The 12,753-nt window shown below is 39.0% G+C and overlaps 1 protein-coding gene across 10 annotated transcripts in view; it reads left to right on the forward strand.

The window, feature by feature from the left end:
• The window catches only part of LOC129709402 (lysine-specific demethylase 2B), a 190,384-nt gene that overhangs the window by 110,461 nt on the left and 67,170 nt on the right, over positions 1-12,753 (forward strand). For all 10 annotated transcript variants that reach the window (XM_055655736.1, XM_055655741.1, XM_055655739.1 and 7 more), the window contains one exon: positions 4,257-4,343. In XM_055655736.1, coding sequence (XP_055511711.1) covers positions 4,257-4,343 — 87 coding nt within the window. The remainder of the gene's footprint in view (positions 1-4,256; positions 4,344-12,753) is intronic.

Genomic DNA, 12,753 nt, shown 5'->3' on the forward strand with positions numbered 1-12,753 from the left:
TTAGACCATTGTGAACAGAGGAATGGAAAAGCAAGTGGGTACTTGGGTGAAAGAGGTAGGGTATAGTTGGATTTTACCTCTTGCGAATTGTCGGTTCCAATACCCTTCACTCTTGATAAATGCAGGGATTCAAAGTTTATTCATTTGTTGTGCAGGTTGTGCATTGGTGTATGAGAGTGAAAGAGGAGGTTAGAAATACAAGACACCATGAGTCCTTATTGCTGACAATATTTAGTGTAACCTTATGGGCGAGCAAGTGTGATGGCTTAGTTTTATTTTGTTATCGTTGCAGCGGTGGAATTTCAAAATAAATTTTCTGCGCTTGGAAATATGGATGCTTAGTTTTTATAAACATGTTCATGTGAATGATTAACAGTTCTGAAGTTACGAATTAAGCAGATACTCTCAACCCAGTGTATTCAATCTGTGGTGGGGCAGGGCAGTTACTCATTCGTTCAGACTCCCAGGAGCCAGTTCTCTCTGTTGCTTACTGGAATCTGGAAAAGAACATGTGATGAGCCCTGGAGAATGTAATAATGCAGTTAACCTTTTATTCCCCACTACATTTGTGAATATGGTAATGTTAACCAGTTGGCTGAAACTGCACATTATCATATACAATTGAATACATTAGTAGATTTTGAACAAATGTACAAAGTTTATATTTATCCTTATCTGGTTGATCTTTGAATTGAAAAGTTCCCAAAGCTAATACTTGTCAACATGTGGGGGTAAAAAGCAAATGACTTTAATGTTTAACGATAACAAGGTGTGGTGACTAAGAGCCACTCATTCTCGCTTGGATAACTCAACTGCTTGTCGAGGCATTTCATTTGTGGCATTCCAAAGCAATTGAAGGGCATTTTCCCCCGCAACTCCTGAATGTGGAATTTTATACTACACTAGACCAAGTGGGACACGTTGGGTCCCGTCCCCCAATGCGGGGGGAGGGGGGTGCACTGTGTCACAGTGGAGGGCTGGTCCCTGAATGTAATATTCCACCATTCACCCATAGGTCCCAATACTGACCACTCCCTAGAGAGGGAGGGAGGGGAGGGGTAGAGAGGGAGGGGGCAGGGTAGTGGGGGAGGGTAGTGAGGGAGGGGGGGGGGTAGAGAGGGAAGGGAGGGGTAGAGAGGGAAGGGAGGGGTAGAGGGGAAGGGGGGGGGGAGAGGGAAGGGGGTAGAGAGGGGGGGTAGAGAGAGGGGGTAGAGAGGGAGGGGGAGGCGGTAGAGAGGGAGAGAGAAGAGTACAGGGCGTAGAGAGGGAGGGGGTAGAGAGGGAGAGGAGCAGAGAGGGAGGGGGGTAGAGACCCTACCCCATCTCCCTCCTCCTCCTCATTTCCCTCATCCTCCTCCCCTCACTCCCATTCCCTGCCAAAGGACCTACCCAGGTCGTAGAGCAGCGCCAGAGTCTGGACAGCTTGAGAGCCCATTGTTACCGTTAGCAACGTCCCATTGTGATGTCATTGTGGCAGTTGGCAGGCAGCTTGAGAGCCCATTGTGATTGGTGCACTGTGAGAGGCATTGTGACATCATCACTGGACACTTTCTGAGAAAGCGGTTTTGGCTTTTTTAGAAACTTGAAATCATGAATAACTTCGGAAATATAGGTCGGAAAGCGACGGGAAGATGTTTATCGCTTCGACGGGAAAAATGTGAGTAGAATATGTGAAAATGGGAAGGCTGTAGTGTAGTGTTTGGTAGAAGATAGGAAAAAGCAGAGCAGAGTGACACGTTGCCGGCACAAACAAAGAGTTGTAGTAATATAGATGTTTAGATAACTATGTGTGAAGAAAAAAGATCCAAGCCTACATCTGTACCATCTTCTAACCTCAAATTGCACCTTAATTCCGTTTTTATTTTTCAATTGAGATTTTTTTTATACCTTTGTGCATTTCACAATTTTGTCAACGTTTGAAATGTATGACTAGCCTTGTCAGCATTGGCTTTGTTGGTAACCCCCTGAGAATGACTGTTGTGGGTTAATTTCCACCCTGGAGACTCTACACAAAGACCACGGCATATATTTTGTTGCAATGCCAAGAACCAACTGCACAAAAAGAAGCGTTTATTTTTGTCTGAGATATTAAACTGGGGTCTTGTCAGTGCTCTTAAGCAGATGAAACAATCAAATTCCATTATTTTGAGATGATGTAATGTAGTCCTTAGAGTATCCTAGTCAATTTATACCTCTTAATCAGCTTCACTGCCTGGACAGATTACCTCATCATTGCATTGCTGTTTGTGGGACTGTTCTGTGTGCAGGTTGGCTGCTGCATTAATCAAATTATAATCATCATAATTATTAATGTGCTTTAATGCCTGTAAAATTCTTTGTGGCATCTTGAAGTTGTGATAAATATTATGTTAGTTATTGCCATTTATTCACCCAATTTTCAGGCAGGTTTCTATTCTTAAGTTGAGTGGCTGTATTAGTCCGATTGCATTTCTTTCTTGTGGATATAAGGAACTGCACAAGCTGGTTTACAAAAATAGACAGTGCAAGAGTAACTCAATGGGTCAGGCAGCATCTCTGTAGAACATGGATAGGTGATGTTTCAGATCAGTACCCCTCTTCAGACTGACTTTTTGGGTCAGGACCCTTATTTGTGTCTGAAGGGAGTCCCAGCCTGAAATGCCACCTATCCATACCCTCCAGAAATGCTGCCTGACCTGCTGAATTACTCTAGCACATTGTGGCTTTTTGGCATTTCTTTCTTCTCTGTCTTCAACACTTGAATGCCTCTCTTTGATAGCAACATTATGCATTTTTTAAATGCAGCCTAATTAGCAGTAATGTTTAATCGTCGTCTAAACTAGTTGACATTCCAATGTTTGACTGTGTGGTTCTCCATCACGTTGGGTTTCGTGATTGCTGTTCTGCATGAGCTGGACTTGCTCAGAACTAAATCTACAGAATTCTCAATCTCTTTTGCGTTTCATTCATAATTGAAATGTCTTGACTATTATACCTTGACCTGCATATTATGGCTTTAGTTTCATCCATATCTAATTACTATTGTTCTGCTTCCTTTTCTAACTCTACATATCTATCAATATAGAGAAACCTCATATACCACCTTTGGAATAATTTGCAAAACTAATCAAATTACATTCGCATTCAAATTGTGGTAATTGTGTAAATTAGAAATACTCCCAGCGTCTGAAACCTGGGACACCAATAATATTTCTTATCCTGAAGATAGACGCAAAATGCTAGGTTAACTCAACGGGACAGGCAGCATCGCTGGAGAGAAGAAATTCGACCCGAACTACCACATGGGCATTCTTTCTCATTTGTATTCTTGCTTTCTCTTCATCAGCTTGTTCATTACTTATTTGTAGTGTTTACCTTTTGAGTTTAACTTCGTCGGAGGTTTATTTTTAAATTTGGACTTGCAACAGTACGGTCGCAACTTCTTGGCATTGAAGAAACTGATCAGAGAAAAATTTCTCCCTATTTAAGAAACAATTCAATAGTGTGTCAGGACCACATGGCCTGCAGTGTTTATATATCACTAGCAAAGCGCCAGGGTCCAGTTATTAATCTTGCCTCAGTGATGATCCAAGTCAAAGGAATAATTCATATTCATAATTAAACTGTAAGCAGTTGAAAGCAGACAGAATGGCTTGCATGGTCCAAACAGTTTCCAAATGGGGCAGGAGAGGGGCTATTTGATCTTTAAAGAAACTGCCTAGGTTAAACATATCTCTATTATGAAAGCTAAACTGTTTCCAAGCCACATCCAAGCAATTATTTCAATGGCTTACTAAATTATTTTTTTAAAGCAACACCACTTGCTTCTATGAAACAAAATAACATTCCGAGGCACTTCACAGAAGAAGTATCAAACTAACAAGACACCGGGACGGATTAGGTAGGTTTCCAAGAGCAGACAAAATGAGAGTCTAGTATGTGGATAGGTGTTTGGTTAGAATCCACAGTTTAGCATCTTAGTAATTGAAGGCATGATGGACAATGTTGTGGCACTTGAAATTGAGGAATAAATTCAAGAAGCAAAGCTTTCTTGTGGGGCTTTTAAAGATTATAAGCTTAGAACAAAGCTCTATTTCAGAATAGAGGCATTGTTTAACCAGGTAGGAAAAAGGAAATCCAGTGATGTCACAGAGACTGCAAGAGACATGTAATTTGAAATTACATTTAATGTTGTTTTCCTAACTACAGACAATATAAATCAATCAAATTTATTGTGGTTTGATGACAAAATATTATTTTTTCTTTTGTGAATGTAGACTGTACTGGAGGAACATGCTGAAGATGATCAGAAATTAGCTATCACTGGGGTCCCCATTGTAACATGGCCAAAAAAGACAGTGAAGGTAAGAAAAAATGTCTGAATCTTAAACTGAAAGTAATGCTCAATTATTTGTTTTTTAATTAATTGTTGTCAATTGAAATTTTGATGGTTGCAGAAGTGCCAATGTTTTGTTAATTTAACCAGGATCTTAAAGTACAAATGGCTTGTTTACCATTTCTAAAATTTTCAACTAATTTAAAGATGTTATTTTTGATCATTCTTTCCAGTAGTTTTTAAGCCAGTTATGATGTCTTCATTTAAGATCTAGTGCTGGGATTTATGAAGGAAAGTTGAACAGTCGTGATTTCAAGTATCAAGCAGCATTGCATATTTAAAAAAAAAAAAGATTTGGTAGCCAATTTTGCTTTGGGAGTTTAATCCAACGTGATTGAATTAAATATTATCTGTTTATGCAATTTTGCATGTATTGACTTGTCCCAACCATTGCAATATTAATATAAATTCAGCTCTCATGTTATCCATGTACAGATTAGGAAAACAATGGCTATGTAAAGATTATTAGCTTCAAATAAAATCAGTCATAAAGTTGTACGGCACAGTAAGGGGTCCTTTGGCCACCATTTCCAACCTATTTGCTCTACATTGATCCTATTTACATTAGATTCACATCTATCTAAGACTTGCCTATTCAAGAACATATCTAACTGCCTCATAAACTTAATGATTGTATCTGATGCCACCATCTCTTGTCAGTAAGTTCTAGATATTAACCACTCCCTGTGTAAAAAGAAAACATCACTCAAATCCACTTAAAAAAATTCTACCTTTCACCATCAACTTATGCCTTCTTGTTTTTAACACCCCGTGGATGAAAAAAAAAGATTGACTATCTACCTCTATCTATGCGTCTTCTAATTTTATATAGTTCCATTTGGTAACCCTTCAACCCTTCATCCTTTGCTTCTGAGAATACCAGCCCAGCTTTTCCAATCTCTTTGCATAACTAAAGACTTCCAATTCAGGTGATATTTTGGTTAATCTCCTTTGCACTCTCTCCATCGAAACCACAACCTTCCTATTCATGTGATAACCAGAACTGCATAAAATACTCCAAGTGCTGGAGAGCCGACTGGGTAGGTATTATGGGACCTGGTGTTGTAGTCCTGCAAGGCTTCCATGTGATTCCAGTGAAGATCCTCGCTTCCATTTTAGATGTCCCTCCTCCATTTTGAGGGGTCATGGCCTGGGATTCACACAGGTTCACGGGATGTTACATCTTCAAGGAGGCATTGTTTTTCCCCTGTCCTGCAGGTAAATCTGTGAATGAGTCAGGATAAATTGATAAAGCATGAAAGCATACACAATTCTTGGCTTTAAATATAGGACAAAATTTAGAAATTTCATAAAACCTTGGCTAAATGTCATGTCCTTTTCTGTTCATCACAGTTTAGCAAGTATATGGAGGAGGGATACATATTAAGGAGGGATACATATTAATACTTTGCTCTCTTAATGAGGAGAAATTGTAGATATACTGATTGTGTATTGACATTGTGCTTTGGATAAAGTGAATGTTGAATTTATGTATAAATGAGAATACATATTTGATTGAGGAAGCTTTGTGAACTTGGGGCTGAGGTCTAGATGTGGGAATGTGAATAAAATGGGTGGTTCATGCAGCAATTTATGCTGATGCTATTTTGCTATTGATGCCAATAGTATGATACCATTTTTGAGGTTTGATCAAAGGGGAAAATTATGTTCTATGTTGTCTGTTCCTTAAAAAGGAATGGATACTTAAATACATATGGAGAGCATAATCTACAACTTTCTACTGTAATTGCAATCTAAATACTAGAATGCACATGGAAGAGATTGTTGGAAGTTAGCAAATAATCGACTGTTATGTTTAAGTGTGGGCATCTTCACTTTTAGAGCTCTCAGCTCCTTTGCTGCTTATTTAAATCCCACTCATTGATTGGGGGAGTCTTTCGTTCCTATCCATGATACTCTACTCCTATTAACATTAAATTCAATCTGCCTTTTTATGTTTTTATCTATTTCCCTTACCTTAAAAATACTTTATTGTTTTTATTTTTCAGCTCAGTCCCAAATGTTAACCTCAATACCCACATTTTCCTCCTTTACTAAATGCGAAGAGTAGGAAGAATGGCGGAGGGTATTTTTTAGTTTGCATTCTCCGAATTGTGAACAAGTGGCTTTTACTTATTTGTAAAACATAGAATCCTACATAGACTACTACTGCTAGTTCATTTGGTGTATCTCTCACTATGCATATAGAATCACAGAGAATAGCACCAGTCTTTGTAGTGAAGGTGCATATCCCAATTGTGAGAAGGACGTTCCTTTGACTAGAGTCTCCATGTGATTTGTAGTCTGTATTTTTAACTTAGCTGTCTGCTACTGCTTCATCTGTAACCATTTTACCTTCTGCATTCTGTATCTGGCATCTTTCATCTTTATATTACTTTCATATTACTTTTGCTAGTTTTACAACCTGTAACCTTTTTTGCTCCATTCAATATATACCGTCACTGGTTATTTTCATATGAATGAGTTATGTTTGACAGATTTATTATTGAAAGACAGTTTGCAAAACAATGGATTTGTTGTTTAAGAGAGGAAAGAGCCAGGAAACATGTGCAGACAACTTTGAATGGCAAGACTGGGTGTTTGGTTTCCTTTTGTTGAATTTCTTCATAAATGTAATTGATGCAAGGATTAGTATTACAATTAACACCAATTTCCAAAATTTATGTTTAGGTTTACTATTGTCACATGTACATAGGTACACTGAAAAGCTTTGTTTTGCCTGCTATCCAATCAAATCAGAAAATACCATACATAAATACAATCAAGCCTAACTCGAGTACAAAGGTAAAGGTAAAACAAAGGGAAAGATACAGTGCCCTCCCATAATGTTTGGGACAAAGACCCATCATTTATTTATTTACCTCTGTGCTCCACAATTTTAGATTTGTAATAGAAAAGAATCACATGTGGTTAAAGTGCACATTGTCAGGTTTTATTAAAGGCCATTTTTATACATTTTGGTTTCACCATGTAGAAATTACAGTTGTCCCCCCATTTCAGGACACCATAATGTTTGGGACACATGGCTTCACAGGCGTTTGTCATTGATCAGGTGTGTTTAATTACCTCCTTAATGCAGGTTTAGGAGAGCTCTCAGCACCTAATCTTTCCTCCAGTCTTTCTATCACCTTTGGAAACGTTTATGGCAGTTTATCAACATGAGGACCAAAGTCGTGCCAATGAAAATCAAAGAAACCATTATGAGACTTCTTCTTTTGTATGGCGTGCACAGCCTAAAGTTGTTCTATTTGATCTATTTGTGTACGTCGGGTTGATTGCATTAGTCGAAACAGGGTGGACCACGTGAAGGTTGCAATCTCCCACCCCAGTATGAGACTGAGAAACAAGAATAAAATTGTTAGAGACATCAGCCAAACCTTAGGCTTACCAAAATCAACTGCTTGGAACATCATTAAAAAGAAAGAGAGCACGGGTGAGCTTACGAATCACAAAGGGACTGGCAGGCCAAGGAAGACCTCCACAGCTGATAGAAGAATTTTCTCGACAATAAAGAAAAATCCCCAAACACCTGTCCAACAGATCAGAAACACTCTTCAGGAGTCGGGTATGGATTTGTCAATGACCACTGTCCGTAGAAGACTTCATGAACAGAAATACAGAGGCTACACAGCAAGATGCAAGCCATTGGTTAGCCGCAAAAATAGGATGACCAGGTTACAATTTGCCAAGAAGTACTTAAAAGAGCAACCACAGTTCTGGAAAAAGGTCTTGTGGACAGATAAGACAAGGATTAACTTATATCAGAGTGATGGCAAGAGCAAAGTATGGAGGAGAGAAGGAACTGCGCATGATTCAAAGCATACCACCTCATCTGTGAAACACGTTGGTGGGGGTGTTATGGACTGGGCATGTATGGCTGCTGAAGGTAGTGGCTCACTTATTTTCATTGATGATACAACTGCTGATGGCAACAGCATAATGAATTCTGAAGTGTATAGATAGACACATCCTATCTGCTCAAGTGCAAACAAATGCCTCAAAACTCATTGGCCGGCAGTTCATTCTACAGAAGACAATGATCCCAAACATGCTGCTAAAGCAACAAAGGGGTTTTCAAAGCAAAATGGTAAATTCTTGAGTGGCCAAGTTAATCACCCGATCTGAACCCAACTGAGCATGCCTTTTATGTGCTGAAGAGAAAATATGCTGAAGGACTTGCCCCCAAAACAAACATAAACTAAAGATGGCTGCAATACAGGCCTGGCAGAGCATCACCAGAGAAAACACCCAGCCACTGGTGATGTCCATGAATCGCGGACTTCAAGCAGTCATTGCATGCAAAGGATATGCAACAAAATACTAAACATGACTACTTTCATTGACATGACATTGCTGTGTCCCAAACATTATGGTGCCCTGAAATGGGGGGCTATGTATAAATACTGCTGTAATTTGAAACCAAAATGTATAAAAATGGCCTTTATTAAAATCTGACAATGTGCACTTTAACCACATGTGATTTTTTTTTTTTTCTATTACAAATCTCAAATTGTGGAGTGCAGAGGCAAATAAATAAATGATGGGACTTTGTCCCAAACATTATGGAGGGCACTGTATAGAGTGCAGCATATAGTTCTCAGCATTGTATCACACCAGTTCTGGAGACAGCAAAATATCTGAAATGTGGTAGAGAAGAATCAGGCTGTCCCCAAGCTTATGGAAGGATCATTCAGAAGTCTGGTAACAGAGGGGCAGAAGCTGTTCCTGAATATGGTGGTGTGCGCTTTCAAGCTTTTGTCTGCCAGTGTGAGAAAAAGACAGTGATTGGGGTGGGACGAGTCTTTGATAATCTTGGCTGCTTTTCCAAAGCAACGTGGTGTAGATCTGGTTGAAATTGTACTTTCCGTCTGCAAGGTATGTCAATTGAGTATTTGACTTACTAGTCTGTACAATCCAATTCTCCACAGAGAAGATATTATAATAAAAAGGTTAATTGTGAAAAGAGAGGATTTTTTCTTTGGTTCATAAAAAAAGAGGTTTTCAATAAAATTAAGGTCAATTTAAAATATTTTGAGACTTGACCCTCACAATTTTATTCAAATGTTATTTGCATTCAGGTGACTACTTCCCATTTAACTATTTTTATCCATATAACCATATAACCATATAACAATTACAGCACGGAAACAGGCCATCTCGACCCTTCTAGTCCGTGCCGAACACATAATCTCCCCTAGTCCCATATACCTGCGCTCAGACCATAACCCTCCATTCCCTTCCCATCCATATAACTCTTTCATAATCCCTCTTTAATAATAACTCCTGTCACCACTTGCATTTGGCATTTGTAAGCATTATGCTTATAATTGAATATCCAATTTGAAATTGAGTGGGGGGGATGAGGGAAATATTGTATGATTTGAAATTTGTGGTGTAAAACAACCATTCCAGCTTTGAGTCTAGGTTTCCTCTTAATGTAAATATCAGAAAACAACCTCCACCTATCGTACTTACACAACTAAACATAGAAATCTGGAAAGTCTTCTCTGAAATATCCTGCTCCACCAATAGATTTGCCACAATGGCACCTTTTCGAGAGACTCAACATTGTTATTGTACTAACATAATAGATCACTTCTTAAAACTGGCCAGAATGTTAGTTTGTCCATGCCATTAAGTAATTCATGTGTAATGCAAAACATCTCTGTTTAGCCTGCAAGGGTGATCCTTTGCTTCCAGTTGTCTGTCACTTTAATTCTCCACCCCACTCTCACTTCTCTATTTTTGGCTTCCTGCACTATTCCAACGAATCGCAAGATCAGCTCGAGGGAATGCATGTCATCCTCTGACTTGGCACGTCACAGCCTTCAGTACTCAATGTTGAATTCAACTATTTTAGGTACTCATTCATTCCAGTCTTGAGAACATAAACATAAGAAATAGAAGCAGTTGTGAGGCATTAGCATCTGGTTCCTGCTCCACTATTCAAAAATATGGTATTGAACTTTTAATTCGGTGCCATTTTCCTGCAGAGACGCCTTCTTCATTTGCTTATGATCCTAATATTTATAAATCTGACTTTTATTTCACATTTGCAACATTCAGCTATATTTTTCTCTCTTGGTTTTTTTGGATTCCATTCTTCCTTCGGAAATACCGTTACCACTCTCTTTCTGCTGGTGCCATGATACAATGGCGCAGCTGCCTCACAGCGCCACAGATCAAGGTTCTGGATCTGATGCTGCCTGTGTGGAGGTTGCATGTTTTCTCTGTGACTGCATGTGTTTCTTCCGGATGATCTGGTTTCCTCCCACATCCCAAAGACTTCCAGGTTTGTAGATTAATCGGCCTCTGTAAATTGCCAATGGTGTGTAAGGAGTGGATGCAAAAGTGGGATAACATAGAACCAGTATGAATGGGTGATCCGTGGTCATCAAGGACCTGTTTCCATGCTCTATCTTTCAATCAATCACTCAACTGGTATATAATTGAGTTTCACCTGGTGTTCGTCCTATCACAGACTCCTTTTATTTTCTGTCTCTTCCCCCTTTCTCTGCAATTTAAAACTTGTTTCACTTTATACAGTTCTGACAGTTTTATTGATCCAAAGCATTAATTCTGTTTCACTTCATTTTTTTTACATTTCTTTCTCCTCCCCCCCCCATACTCAAAATTGTGATTTCAAATATATAGGCCTTGAGTCGTTTAAGTTCCTTCCTGAGCCCGCATATTTTTAACCCTATGCCTTGCTAAATATTTTGGACGCCCAAACTGATATCTGCTTGTGTGCCTGATAATCCTCTGAAATGTACAACATTTTAAGCAGTTAATGTAGATTATTTTTGAGGAGATGGATCTTTAATGTAGTGTATTTTGATCTGCACGTCTACCACCCTTCAGTTTTTTCTGATTCCACCAGCATCACCTCTACATGTGCATATAAAAATAAACTCAACTTGACTTGGCACCATCCCTCAGTGTATTATTAGTTCAGCAATATGATACCAAACTATTTTGCATCTTCAATCCCCACTACAGTTTTAAATGTTCTCCCTTTCGAAGCGAGCATAGAAAGCATTGAGCTTGTCTGGGAGTGATTGCTTGTTGTCACTATTGTTTGGTTTTGCCTTGTTGGAAATGATAACTGGCAAGCCCTGTCACCAGCCGCTCCATCAAACACAAACACCTATGGCACAGTCTGCAAATCCACCCTGTTTAGGTTAGTTGAATAGGCAAAGATTAAAAGACTAGTAATCTAGAGTTTGAAGTAACAGTCCATGGACCAGAATTTAAATATCGCACTGCAGCTGTACAACTTAAATTAAATTCATAATGTGCTATTTTTATTGTTAATAATAATGACCATAGAACGGCGGATTTTGTGAAAGTCTGGTTCATTTATCACCTTTGAAGAGAAAATCTGCCATCCTTCAAATGGCATGTATGTGACTCCAGACCCAGCACTCTTCCTTCTCCTGGACAAAATTTGGATTTGGGCAATAAATGTTGCCATTGCCAATGATTACCAGTTGTCCAAAGAATTAATAATAAGCTAACTCAGAGCATACAATTGTAGTAGTAGCAAATCACGCCCAACCCTGAGGGAGAGCCAGAAAGAAAGTGCGTGTCCAAGATGAGACTACACTTGTAACAATCCATTATTGATTGAGTGCTTCGCGCCACATTGAAATAGTTTTCTCGGTATTTAGTTGGGTTTTTTTTTGTCGTTTTCTCATTTTTTACAAAATCAGAAATTGAATTAAATTCCATTGCCATTTTAATTTCCAGACTTTAAAATAAATATGCTGGCTCATTGTATTGTCAGCATTTGGCAATAAACTGCTTTCCAAACCTCAGACGCTTTATTTTATACATTAACCTCACAGTATATTTTGCACAAAAAATAGCCAGGCGGCATATTTTGGTCGTCTGTTGAAATTTAATACTTGTTTGAGTATCGGTGGCTGTTTCAGGCGGCAAAGGCAGCGCATAGCCGTGTTTAGACGCGGGCTGAATCAGCACAAGAGTATTGCATAAATGGAAGCTGTAAATGAAGTGTGCCGACAAAATACACTGTGATTACATTTCACTCGTTTTATTTACTCAGTGCATTAAACTCTTTGAGGATCGTTTGTAAATTAGTATTCGTAATTGTTGGCTATGGAGGGGGTTGAGGGAAGAGCTGTAAACTAATTTTAGCAGGATGATTTGTTAACGTGTCGCGTGTGTGCCCTCACAATGTCATTCTTCCTGCTGACTGCGGAGTATAATCACAACCAGCAGCAGCCCTCTTGCAGGCTTTTCAAAATAAAACATCTGCTTATTTTTGATTGGTCAATTGAAACGGTTCAACCCTATCCTGACCTTCCCTTATGAATATTGATGAGCCTTGAATG

Source organism: Leucoraja erinacea, chromosome 25, assembly GCF_028641065.1.
Source record: "Leucoraja erinacea ecotype New England chromosome 25, Leri_hhj_1, whole genome shotgun sequence".
Classification (NCBI taxonomy): domain Eukaryota; kingdom Metazoa; phylum Chordata; class Chondrichthyes; order Rajiformes; family Rajidae; genus Leucoraja; species Leucoraja erinaceus.